The 14293-nt window shown below is 38.1% G+C and overlaps 1 protein-coding gene across 1 annotated transcript in view; it reads right to left on the bottom strand.

Annotated features, from left to right (window-relative positions):
* The window catches only part of PKIA (protein kinase (cAMP-dependent, catalytic) inhibitor alpha), a 19517-nt gene extending 5586 nt beyond the window's left edge, over positions 1 to 13931 (bottom strand). The window contains exons 1-2 of the mRNA XM_006830798.1: positions 13903 to 13931; positions 2717 to 2894 (exon numbers count right to left, since the gene is read on the bottom strand). Coding sequence (XP_006830861.1) covers positions 2717 to 2867 — 151 coding nt within the window. The 5' untranslated portion in view covers positions 2868 to 2894; positions 13903 to 13931. The remainder of the gene's footprint in view (positions 1 to 2716; positions 2895 to 13902) is intronic.
* Between the last annotated feature and the right edge of the window lie 362 nt (positions 13932 to 14293).

Below are 14293 nucleotides of genomic sequence, written 5' to 3'. Positions count from 1 at the left end.
CTGTAAGGATTTGTTGCCTCTTTTGTGTCACTGCCTTCGTATGCATATGTCAAGTTCATCAGCTTGGATCAGCTCAGTCTCCCCGCCCCACTTCTTTCTTCTCCTGGTTGAGCACTGATCATCCAGTCATCCAGTCCCTGCCCAGTATTTTAATGTCAAACTTGTTTTTGCTTTTTTTCAGTGTCAAAGAGAAATTGGTAACAGATCCCTTGCTTTAAATTTTGGAGTTTTTTACCCATGAAAACAAATATCCACTTTCAAAAAATCCCTGACCACACTCACTCTACCATCCACTTTTTTTCACCTGATGTTACAAACCCTTTCTTTCTTATTTCAAACCAGGCTTACTACATTTCAATCTCAAAAGATATGGAAAGTTGAAGGTGCAAACTCTCTTGTAAACCGATATCCTTTGATCTCAGTAAAAAGGAGCCCCAAAGAAGAAAGAAGAGGAAAAAATGAGTAATCTGATACAATTTGATGAACTTGACCTACAGCTATGGATGCAGTAGCTCAAAAGAGGGAACAAATCTTTACAGCGAGGATCATTCCCACCCTCTTCATACACAGAGTAGACAGGGATGGGCAACTTGGACATTGGCTACCCAAAATGGGGGTGGGGGGCGGCGGCTACAAAGGCAAGAAGTGACTGGCTTACAAGCTTTCAAGAGGGAGCCTAGATCCAGAGGGCATGGAGGAAGGTAGAATCTCCACTGAGTAGTTTCCAATCTGTCTAAGCGGGACTGATAAAAGTAGATGCAGATAGGTCTCTTGTGATACAATAGTGAATAATTGTTATCAGGACTGATTGTGAGCATTGGAAATGTAAAGGTAGACGTTTTGCAGCAAAAGGAGGGGAGTGATTGACTTTGCATTCTAGGAGCGAAGGTCCCTGGGACCATCAAGGGAGAAGAGTGGAGAGTGGGACCCTACCCAGAGAAGCAGTGATGCCAGAGATGGAGTAGCTGGAGACTTTAGATCCAGAGAGGGAGAGGGGCTGTGTGCTGACGACCAGGGTGCAGGCTTACAGGGTATATATACCCTTTGGTTTGTTGATGATGCATGGAGGGGCTTGTACCCATGGCAATGAAACAATATATGATAGGATGAATGTAAAGCTAATGTTCTCCCATATAAACTATCACATAATTCACAATAAAACCTTCAAAAAAAAGCTAAAGTGAATAGAGAGAAATACTGTTAACTGATGGTAATGGAGGGGATAATTAAAAAAAAAAGAAGCCCCACAGACTTCAATCAATCATATTAAAATTAGCTCATAGTTGATTGTCTCTATTTCTTCCTCCCTTTTAACCTAGCCTTTATATCCCTGGTAGCTCAGTGAGTAAGCACCTGGATACTAGGCTGGTACCAAAAAGGCCCTCAGGTCAAACGCTTCAGCTACTCCATGGGAGAAAAATGTGGCAGTCTACCTCTAAAGATTTACAGCCTTGGAAACTGTATGAGGTAGCTCTACTCTGTCCTTTAGGGTCGTAACGAGTTGGAATCAATTCAGGGGCAACAGGTTTGGATATTTGGTTTACCTAGCTTCTTCGAACCATTTTCTTTTTGTGGAAACACAATGGTCTCCCTATTGCTGTTGTTGCTGTTAAGTGTTGTCAAGTTGGTTCCGACTCATATAGGGTTTCCGAGGAGCATCTGGTGGGTTTGAACCGCTGAACTTGTGGTTTGCATCCAGTTCTTATCCTATAGCATCACATCAGGAGCCCATATGCATATAGAAAAACTGCTCAGAATAAAGTTAATGTTCAAATTTCTGTGAGTTTTGATTGCTTTTAGCATTAGTAAGCCAGACTCCTTGAAAGTTAAAGACCCAATAATAAAACAAAATTTTCACAAATATTTTCACTATAAAAAGAAAATAAAAGAATTTTTTACCTAGGATTCACAAATCTTCAATATCTTACTAATGCTCTCAAAAAATTGGTACTGGAGACCTTCTTCTCTTAAAATGGTTTTTGGAATTTTTGTCTATTGGACTAACCAGTGAGTCTTGTTAAACATCTAACTCTCTTTTAAATGGTAGCAGTGGTCAGCACTGTCCACAATAGGAACTTTGTCAAGTATTCTACATAGGCAGTTTCAAAGCTTTTATGGAGATTAGTATTTTTTAAATTCTACATGTATCCTAATTAATTCATTATCATTAGTTTGTTGTTGTTAAGTGCCGTCGAGTTGGTTCCGACCCATAGCGACCCTGAACAGGGTTTCCGAGGCTGTAAATCTTTATGGGAGCAGATAGCCTCATCTTTCTCCTGCAGAGCAGCTGGTAGTTTCGAACTGCTGACCTTGCGGTTCACAGCCCGATTTGTAACCACTACGCTACCAGAGCTCAGTAAAGTCAACTTAAAGATTCTGCATTATAGTGGGAAATCCTGTAAAGAGAAATTATTGAAAACAGAATAGCATGATTTAAGCAACTAGTTTCAGACTTTTATCTTCCCTAAGACCATTTATGGAGTCCTGGTGTGACTCTGTAGGATAAGCATTGGACTGCTAACCACCAGAGGCTCCTTGGAAACCTTTTACAGGGTTGCTATAGTACAAGTTGGAACTGACTCCACGGCACTTAACAACATCAACAAGATCATTAATCGTTCTCCATACTAGGTTATGTTCAAAGGTAGCTTTTCATGACTTAGTTCTACTTTGGAAATGCTTCAAATCATTGAGAAATATGTGTCAAAATACTTACCTGTCTTGTTAATATCCAGACCTGCTAATTTCAAGGCTAATTCATTGCTGTTGCCACTTGCAGAGGAAACCAGGATATCATGTATTGCATTTCTTCTACCTGTTCTTCCTGAAGCAATAAAATCTGCATATGTAGTCTCCACATCAGTCATTGCTAACAAATATCCACATAGCAGGGACTATAAAAGAAAGAGAAATGAATAGATAATAATATTGTTCTTCAAAACAATGGTACCAAAAAAATTAGTAACCACCTTCTTTAAAATTACTGGCAGACAACATGAATGTAAAAGAGTTGTTTTTGTTTGCAGGCTCACGAAACAAGTAGTGCTTTGGGAAACTTTTTCTATAAAGCACAGATAGTAAATTTGCTAGGCGTCAAATAGTTCAAATGATTTGAACAAATAGTCCCAACTATTAAATACTGCAGCTGTCCCGGTGCAGTGCTCTGAATAAGCGCTAGATTGCTAACTGAAAGGTCAGTGGTTCAAATCCACAAGCCACTCCATGGAAGCCCTATAAGGGGTCACTATGAGTCAAAACCGACTCGATGGTACTTAACAACAGTGCCAAAGCAGCTGCAAACAGTATGTGACAAATGGACATGGCTGTGTTACAATAAAATTTTTTGTATAAAAACAGGCAATGGGTCAGATTTGACCCTCAGACCATAGTTTGTTAACACTTGGTTTCGATAAGAACAATTGCCATCTCTAACACCATTTTAAGACTTCTGGTGTGGCTTTGCAGGATCAGCACTGGACTGTGAACCATAAGGTCAGTGGCTCAAACCTACCAGTTACTCCTTAGAAACCCTATCGATGTTTTTGATTGGAACCAACTCGATGGCACTTAACAACAATAAAGCACCATTTTAAGTTGTAGTCATACTATAAAGGTACGAAATTTTCATGGGGATGCTTCGTGTTTAAATAAGGGGGGTAAGCTAGAATCCCCACTGAATAGTTTTCCTCTTGTCCAGATGGGTCTGGTGATGAGGAGGATAGGATTTTATGATTCAATTGTGAGTAACTGTTATCAGTACTACAGGTAATTTTCACAACTATAAATGTAGAAAAGGTGTAACTAAATGGGGGAGCAGTTAATCTGTCATTTCAGGAACAGAGGACCCTAGAATCATAAAAGGAGCGTGGAATTCTAACCAGAAACTCGGTGACAACAGAAATAGTGGCAGAGGGGATGGCATAGAGAGATAGAGTGGCAAAAGACAATAGGCCCATGGACTGAGAAAGGCAGTGTGTCTATGGGTAGGAGGCTGGCTTGCAAAATGGACCTTCTGGATATTTAAATGGATAAATATTTTCAATGTGGTATGTGTACATGAAAAACAAAAACAAAAAACGGTAATACAAGTAAATACTATTAGCTGATGGTGCATGGAAGGGATTGTAATCACTGTAATGTAAAACTGATGATCTGCCCTGTAAACCTTCAATCGATTCAGGATAAAATAGTGGGTTATGAGTTTGCTGCTAACCACAAAGTCAGCAGTTTGAGTCTTCCAGCCACTCCTTGAGAGAAAGATGAAATTTTCTGCTCCTGTGAAGATTTACAGTCTCAAAATCTTATACAGGGTCACAATGAGTCAGAATTGACACCAGGGTGCAAACCTAAAACCATTTCAAAGAGCCCTTGTAGCACAGTAGTCAAAGCACTCGACTGTTAAAGTCTATAGTCTGGTTTGAACTCACCAGCTGCTTCATGAGACAAAAATGTGGCAGTCTGCTCTGTAAAGACTTACAGCATTAGAAACCCTATGGGGCAGTTCTACTCTGTCCACCATGAGCTGTAATTTACATGACAGCAGTTAGCTTGTTTTTGGTTTGCTTTTTTGGTAGCCAACAGTTAAGTGTTTGGCTCCTTAGCCAAGCTGCCAGTTGTATCCAACCCAAAGGTTCCAGACAGACTTGACCATACATTACTATAAAGATTGTTGTTGTTAAGTGCCATTGAGTCGGTTCTGACCCACAGTGACCCATATAGGGTTTCCAAGGAGTGCCGGGTGAGCTTGAACAGCCAACCTTGTGGTTCAAATGACTTTGCAGTCCAGCACATTAACCCACAGCGCCACATTCTAGAAAACCCTATGACACAGTTCAACTCTGTCACATGGGGTCACTACGAATCGAAATCTGCTCGATGGTATTAATAACAGCATTGTTTTTGTCAGTTTTAATCTTTAGAGTCTGAGTGTGGTGATACAGGATAAGCACTGGACTGCTAATGGCAAGGTTGGCGGTGTAAACTCACCAGTTATTCCTCTGAAACTTCATACAGAGTGTCTATGAATCTAAACCAACTCAACAGCACTTAACGACAAACTCCAGAGAAGAGAATTTGAGATTAGTCACATATCAAGCTGGTTGAGTAACAATGACCTATCCTAGGGTGAGCAGAAAGTGAGTGTATTGTTTGAAGAGAATCTAAGAACAATAACGAAACTGACCAAAATCTAGTTTGCCTTTTTATGACCAGCATGCACCAGAAATCATAAATAATGTCCGTCATCAAATATTGCTCCCAATCCAGGGGGACAGTTCCCTTGTGCTCCCAATATGATGGCTCTGCTTGAAAGGAATAATGATCTCTCTGCACTGAATCTCTGAAGTAAAACCACAAAGTGGTTGTATAAATTTATAAAGAAACCAGAGAAAGTGAATTTTCTCAGAAAACAAAAATTTAGATACGAAGGGGCTTTAAAAAGTTCCTAGAAAAATTCTATTTTCTTTCAATTAGATATTATCACAAACTTTTTGAAGTATTCTCATACGTAACAAAGACACAGATGAGGAGGCCTCAAAAATGGAATTAAAAGAGAATTTTTTTCTGATGAATTTGTTGGCGTTCTCTCACATTTTCAAGGTAAAATAAGACAAAAGACCATCAAATATAAATCATTATCTACATTTAAATGTATAGTTTTCTCTGAAGGTCAAAAGTTGTTGTTGTTGTTGTTTAGTGCCATTGAATCGGTTCCGGAAGGTCAAAAGAGGGATGGTTAATAGGATGGATTTCTACCTATTGCTTAAACAAATGACTCGTATTCCTTACCTAACCATTTCATTTACCTATTATGTACTTTTAGATTTAAAACTGAATGTAATCTCAGAAGAAAGAGATTATGTTACAATATAAGAATTATGGAGGAAGTTAAAATGGTGGACCCTACACACCATCAAGGAGCCCTGGTGAGGCACTGCAGGATCAACACTGGACTGCTAACTACAAGGCTGGCAGTTCAAACCCAGCAGTTGCTCCTTGGAAAATTATACAGGGTTGCTATGAGTTGGAATCACTTCAATGGCACTTATTAACAACCATCAAAGGAGCCCTGGTGGCACTATAGGGCAAGCATTGAACTGCTAACTAAGGTCAGTGGTGCAAACTCACTAGCTATTCTGTGGAAGAAAGATGAGGTATTTGGCTCCCATAAAAATTTACAGACTCAGAAACTCTATAAAGGGTCACTATGAGTTTGAATCAACTCAATGGCACTGGTTTTATACATCTTTAAGGGCATGTACGTTGGCACTCAAAACCGTTATTCCATTTATTATACAATTTAATCTAATAGCCGGTAGCACATTTTTCAAACTTAGTCTTCATTCTCTCAATACACAATGAAAAAGGACCTGCTCATTTCAGCTAGAGAAGACGTCTATATTCTTTTCATGAGGAATTGAAACAGGAAAGAGGGAGGTATAACATAATATCACATTTTGAAATAGTAAACATATGTATAGTTTACTGTGACTATAATACTTTAGCTAATATTGGTTTCCATTTACTTAACTGTATCGATATTTTTTATCCTAGGAATATTGTTTGATGGTTTTAGCATTCTATTTAAAATTTCAAAATGCTCTTTAAAATATTCTAGTCCCTGTCCTGCCACTGGATTATACAGTTACTTGTAGACTATCTTCTGACCTCCTGGTCTTCCATTTTCTAATAAACACAGTAAGATTGCTGGATGAAGTGATCATTAATACTATTTCTACTCCAGCGAGGCTGTAAAAACAATTACTCAAAACTACTTCATCTCCAAAAATCTTCCATTTTGAAATTCCCTTCTCCAGCCATAATTACCTATTCTTTTCTTCTTAGCTCATTGAGTCCATTCTTCCATTGATCCTATTTTTAATTCCTTTGATTCTTTCTGTTTTAATTTCCTCTTGGTCCAGTTTGGGTCAGTTACATGTAATTTCTTATGACCGTGCAACAAGTCCCTTTGATTTATTGTCATTTCTGCCTTCCTAACCCTCAAGGCTGGGAAAACACCCTGGTGCACTTTCTTTGATCTCATTACTGAGTGGCTCACTGTTACCAGAAAAAGTCACAAAATTGTGCCAACTGGCCCAACTAGAAATTTTTGACTCTATTATTAGTATGCACTCAGAGTTGTTCAGAAATTCTTTTGTTCACCTCTAGTTGACTTTTCCTTATGCTTCCGTCTGTGGAAGCATTCCAAACTATTTCCAGTCCATAGACCCAGACCATCCTGCCACTGCTTTTAAGAGATGTCTTTGCATTTTTCTTCTCTGAGAAGACACAGAACATCTGATGTAAGATCTCTTATATGGCAGAGGAAACTACCTCAGTAAGATCACTATTCTTTCTTTCCTGGATGAACTGTCCTCCTTTTAAAATATGCATTTATTCTATGTCCTTCTATCTCCTCTAGGAAACTGTCCCATTCATTGTTTTTTTCCCCCTGATAATTTAATTTTCTTTCCTCTCTGGAGCTCTCTTATGTTTAAAAATATGTTCATATCTTACCATAGTAAAAACAAGAACCAGACATCTAAATGAATACCCTTTCCTAAATCCTCACACATCTCTGACTTATCTGTCATCTCTTTCCTTCATTGCACATCTCATAAAGGTGTATCGACTTTCACTTTACAATTTTTTTTTTTTTTCGTTTTTCTTTCAACAACCCTGTAGACCTGGTGTGACACTGTAAGATCAGCACTGGACTTTGAACCAGAAGGTTAGCAGTTCAAACCCACCAAGCCCCTTGGGAACCCTATTCGGGGTCACTATAAGTCAGAACCAACTCATCGGCACTTAACAATAATGTAGAATTTTTCTCTTCCATTCCTTTTATGCCACATGCTACAGATAGAGATCATTATAGATATCTGCATCCCTGATGCTTACTGTAAGGATGTTTGTTTGTTTGTTGGTGAATGTCCATCTTTTTTAACTTCTCCATAAAGAGCTTTGGTAGTATAGTGGTTACAAATCGGGCTGAGAACCGTAAGGTAAGCAGTTCGAAACTACCAGCTGTTCCGTGGGAGAAAGATGAGGCTTTCTGCTCCCGTAAAGATTTACAGCTTCGGAAACCCAGTACAGGGTCGCTATGAGTCGGAACCGACTCCATGGCACATAACCACCACCATCATAGTACTTAGCTCTGCTAGTTTCATGCTTCTTTCTTTAATTGTCCCCTTGAGCATATTACAAATCATAGATGTAAGATTATTGTCTTTGAATCAAAAGCATCTATTTGAATCTAGACTTCACATATCCTTATTATGCTATGTATAATCTCTCCATACTTCAGTTTCTTCAATGATATATTCTGACAAATAGCTACCTCTTAAGGTAGTTATGAAAATTTATTCAGAATACATATGTAAAAAGTCTAAAAGTATGTATGTAGCACATGAATAAAAATCAGCTGTCCCGTTCTTAGCTTCCATGGCCTCTCATTATCCTGGTTCCATTCTATCTGATTTGTATTCTTCATAAATGTGTCTTCCTAGGGTCACAAGTTGGAAAAGGATACATTCTATAACAATGCAAGCTCAGATTTGACTGATTTGAATACTTCATCCAATCCCACAGATGACTTCATCCACCATGATACACCATGTTGAAGTATAATCTTACTTATTTCTCTCCCTTGAGATCAATGTTCAGTCACTTACATGGCTACATTGGTTTTTATATGATGTCATTCACATTTATTCCCTTTTAAACACAGGAAAAGCTCTTACCAGGATTATTGTTAAATTTTCCATTTCCTAGGTTTATCCATGGCCCAATCCATCCCAAATGCTGCTAAAAGAATCACCTTTTTGAAGTTTTAAAAAAATCTTCAGAGTACCCCACTGCCTATAAAACATATCCTGAATTTCTAGCATTTCATTTAAGGTCATCCAAAATCTGGACAGATCCCATCTTTGCTGAATGTTTTTCCATCACTTGCTTGGTATGCAGCTGGAAAATGCACAATATTTTGTTTCTCTGCCTGTGCATTTGCTTAAGCCTATTTTTTCATCTGGCATGCCTTTGACTAACAAAGCTGCTTGGTGAGGTGGATTTAGGTCTCAAAATTTAGCCAGATGTTATTTTTCTGTTTGACCTCTTACATAGATCTCTTCTGCTAGCACTTCCACAAGCTGTCATTTTTGGCTTCTTAGGGCAGTTAGTGTGGTGCTGTAGGATAAGCAATGGACTGCTAATCACAGGTTAGTGGTTTAAAGTCACCAGCCACTCCTTGGAAACCCTATACAGGGTCATTATGAGTCCGAACTGACTTGACAGCCCTTAACAATGACAGCAACAGGGCACTTAATGAAGACTTGAAGACTCAGTGATAACTGGAATGTAGACAGTTCAAACCCACCAACTGCTCCACAGGAGGAAGATGTGGCAGTTTGCTTCCATAAAGCTTGCTCCCTTAGGAGCTCTGTGGAGCCGTTCAACTCCTTTAGGGTCACTATCAGTCATTATCGATTTGGTGACAATCTGTTTAGTCCTCAACTACACACAAAAAGCCTAAACCTTTCATAAAATAAAATTAACTACCTAAGAAGTTTCTATTAAAAACATACCATATCATATGTACCTTTCAGGTAGCAGCCAAGTGTGTTAACCAAGTTCTCAAGCTAAGAAACACAATGAAGAAGTTTGACACTATCAAGTTTGTTAAGATAAAAAGCACCACATTGTTTACATTTTCCTGAAATAACTAGTACAACCATTTCAGAAGATAAGTTTGTATTATCTAGTAAAGCCCTATAAGGAGCTCTGGTAGCCTAGTGGTTACGAATCGGGCTGCGAACCTTAAGGTCAGCGGTTCGAAACTACCAGCCGTTCCGCAGGAGAAAAATGAGGCTTTCTACTCCCGTAAGGATTTACACCCTCGGAAACCCTGTACAGGGACGCTATGGGTCGGAACCGACTCGACGGCACTTAACAACAACAACAGTAAAGCCCTATGAAGTCCTGTTTGGCACTATAGGATAAGCACTGGACTGTAAGGTCATTTTGAACTGCAAGTCTTCTGTTTAAACTTACCAGTAGCTTCTCAGAAAGCCTATACAGGGTCGTTATGAGTCAGAACCAACTTAAAGGCATTTAACAACAACCAACAAGAAGTAAAGCCCTATTAGTGTAGTGGATTACGAGCTGGGCAAGTAACCACTAAGTCAGCAGTTCGAATCTACCAATTGCTCTGCAGGAGATTTACAACTTTGGAAACCCTAAACGGAGTCACAGTGAGTCAGAACACACAACCACCACCACCACTAGTAACACTAAAGGTGTGTACACCCTGAGAGCAAACAACTCCACTCCCAGGTGTTCTTATTACTGTTAGGTACCATCGAGTTGGAATTGACTTGGAGGCTATGGATTTAGGGCACTTACAGAATCCTTGGGTGGCACAAACTGCGACCTGAAAGTTTGGTGGTTCAAACACAGCCAGAGGCACCTCAGAAAACAAGACTGGTGAACGCCTTCTGAAAGGTCATAACCTCGAACATCCTGATAGTAGAACTCTTCTTTACATACAAGGTATTGTAATGAGTCAGAATCACCACCATAGCAACTAACACCAACATGGATACTTAGATTCTAACTAGCATTGTGTTTATCTCTACTTCTAGGCGGATTGCAAATCTGACAGTTCCTGTTTATGTTTTAATCACATACAACTCCTTGAAGAAAGCTTTGCACATAATCGTTGCCATTGTTAAGCGCCATCAAGTCGGTTCTGACTCATAGCAACTCTGTATAGTATTTCCATAGAGTGGCTGATGGGTTTGAACTGCCGACCTTGCAGTTCGATTATTTGAAGAGAATTGTCCAATGTGGAAACTTATTCTAAATTTCCTATCCTAGAAAGCTATCTACGTTATTCCTGAAATTTTTACAAGTAACGAACGTGAGGACCGGAAAGTTCAAGAACCTGCTCATATTCATATTGTTAATCAATTATATGCCTGGAACTTAGGCTGTAAAGTCCCGGTCCACTATGTCTACTATACCAGGCTGTCGGTACATGAATAAGTCTTTGACCTTGGAGTAATTCAGTGCTATTAATTAAAAAGATATTTTCATTACCTTCTACACTGCTATCAACCAACATGTTACTTTACCTAAAGTTTTAGAATTGGACACTCATGTCAGACTATCAAATATATTTGATAAATATTTTAAGAAGAAGTGGAATTACAGAAATAGCCTCTTCTCACAATTATTACTACTGGTTTTCATTCTCAGTCTCTCCTTATAGCTTCTTAAAACATAGGTTTACAAAAACTATTACTACTTTTAACCTTAAAACAAAACTATGTAGTAGGTTAAAATATGGCTATTTTTCAGATGAAGAAAAGAAATCTCCGAGATGTTAAGTGATTGCTAAATAATACACAGAATCAAGACTTAAACCCAGGGCTGTTGGCTTTGTATCAAGGGCACTGTATTTTGTAATAAAGGCCCTTGTTTGTTGGCATTATTATTTTTATATGCTGACTGTCATAATGATGTATGTGCACATGGGAAATTACATCTAATATAAAGAATGAGGCAGACAAAAGTGGTGACATTTTCCATGAGTAGAAACGAATTAAAAGAAGGCCTGTTTTAATTTTGTGTTATAATTTGCATATTTCTGAATGTCGAAAGATCCTTTTGGCAATTCTGCTTATGAAAAGAAAATAAAAAATTTGGACTTTCCCTTTTAGTTATACTTCTATGCAATTAGCACATGAAAGAAGAAGAAGGGGTATGGAAGATATGCATGCATATTATGGTCACTGAACCTTTAAAATACTTACATATAGTTTTCACTTGGATTGAGTACAAGACTATAATGATAACTGTGAGAAGAGCTTATTTGCATAAACTTCCCTTTCCCTTAGACATTTATGAAATATTTTTACTAGATAGATGTGTATGTCCAATTTTGTACCTGTAAAGTAACAAGGAAAATAAATACTGGCCATCCAATCATTTAACCAATATTATTATTATTATTGTCTAATATAAAAAATGTTGTTAAGTGCTGTCGAGTCGATTCCGACCCATAGCGACCCTATAGAGGATTTCCAAGGAGCAGATGGTGAGCTTGAACCACCGACCTTGCAGTTCAAACGCCTTTGCAGTCTGACACATTAGTCCACAGCGCCACATCAGGGCTCCAATATAAAGAATGTTGTTGTTGTTGTTGTAAAGTGCTGTCGAGTCGGTTCTGACCCATAGCGACCCTGTATAGAGTTTCTGAGGAGCAGCTGGTGAGCTTGAACCGCCAACCTTGCAGTTCAAATGCCTTTGCAGTTTGGTGCATTAACCCATAGTGCCACACCAGGACTCCAATATAAAGAATGTTGTTGTTGTTAATGTGCCGTGGAGACGGTTCCGACTCATAGCGACCCTGTACATGGTTTCCCAGGCTGTAAACCTTTACGGGAGCAGAAAGCCTCATCTTTCTCCCGCGGAACAACTGGTAGTTTCGAACTGCTGACCTTGAGGTTCACATCCCGATTCGTAACCACTATGCTACCAGAGCTCTTTAATACAAAAAAAAGTAACTGATAAATTCATATTGAATATGTGAATGAAGGAATGAATACAGTCACATTTTATAGCAAAATATATAGATGTTATAAACTTTATATATATATATTTTCCCTATCCCCATTATTATAGCTCACTTAATCAATTCCTATTAAGTGCTCAAAATATTTATTTTTATATCCATGGCAGCTATACTATTTTTTCCTGCAATTGAACAATTAGACACAGCTTTTCAATTTAGTTCAATGACTACAAAAGACTCATACATACGTTTCATACCAAATATGCCCCTACATTTGCTATTAAGTGCTGTTGAGTCTGTTCCGACTCATAGCGAACTTGTGTAGGGTTTCCAAGAAGCAGCTGGTGGGTCGGAATTACCAGCATTGTGGTTCAAAACCCATGCTGATCATATAGCACCACACCAGGAGTCCAAGCCACTACAGATGACTTTAGTTTTTGCTTTGAAATTATGGAGAAACTGCTTCAAATGGTTATGTGTGACAGATAATCACAAAAATGACAAAACTCCCAAACAGTCAAATAAATGACAGTAGTTGATAGAGGTTTAATAGAATAGCAATTACCACATTTTTTGACTAACTGATCATACAAGAAACTGATCAGACAAAAATCCTGGAAATTTTACTTTAAGTGGACATAATATTTCTTTAGTAGAGTTTCTTGTTCATATTGCTATAATCAGTATTCTCTAGTCTGGACTCGTGTTGTGGCACTGTAGGATAAGCACTGGATAGCTAACCACCAGGTCGGCAGTTCAAACCCACCAGCCGTTCTTTGGAAACCCTATATAGGGTCACTATGAGTTGGAACTGACTTGACAGCACATAATTATAATAAAACAGGCCTGAGACAAAGATATTATTGGATCTGAACAAGATAATATATTATATTTTTGAATACAGTCATACAAAACAATTAGACTAATAGCCAAAGGCTGACTAGAAAGGGAAAAGACATTTTAGTATTTAAGTATTAAAATGTTTAATGTTAGATTCAAATTTAAACCACAAGTTTCTAAAAATTGACCTCTGAAAATTCAACCAAAATTTATTAATAAGAAGTAAGCTTACTCTTCCATCTTTCCCTTCTTAAACAAGCCACACATGTCATTCTTTATCAGAAACAATAGATGGCTGCTATGAAAATTCTTCCCTTGTATAATGTGAACTTCTAAACTGATATTCAGGATTTCTGTTGGTCTTTTCCCTGTTTATGTCCTATGCTTTCTTCTATCATAGACACAAATTATTTGAAAGAAAACTGAGTTTTACTCTAGCCGAATTTACATATTTAGAGAGATTGAAGAGACAAGTAGCAATATGTACTTACGTCTCCTATCACAAACAAACTGAAGAGTTCCACATAGAAATATCCAAGGAGAAGCTGGGCCTACGAAGCTGCTAAAAAGATTTTTATAGTGACACTGAGTCATGAGCCAAGTGGTGACTGGATAGCATGCTAATTTTATTCCTGTAAACGGGGACACATGAAATGAGACTCACAGACTTGGAAAAAAGAATGGAGAGAATGTCACCAGCATACGCTGAAGACTTCTTTTCATTTTAAGTTTAAGAAGAAAAAGAGAAAGACAAAAAAGTCAGAAAATTCTTCCTGCCTCATAATTATATAACTTCTCAAATTTCTCACTTAGAAAATGCTGTAAAATCTGTTAAAAGTCATTGAGTAATTTACTATAGTGTTTGGTATACATTAGTATTTT

This window comes from Chrysochloris asiatica, unplaced genomic scaffold (assembly GCF_000296735.1).
Source record: "Chrysochloris asiatica unplaced genomic scaffold, ChrAsi1.0 scaffold00001, whole genome shotgun sequence".
NCBI lineage: Eukaryota > Metazoa > Chordata > Mammalia > Afrosoricida > Chrysochloridae > Chrysochloris > Chrysochloris asiatica.
Note: the sequence above shows the minus strand (reverse complement) of the source record. Positions and strands in the feature narration are given on the sequence as shown.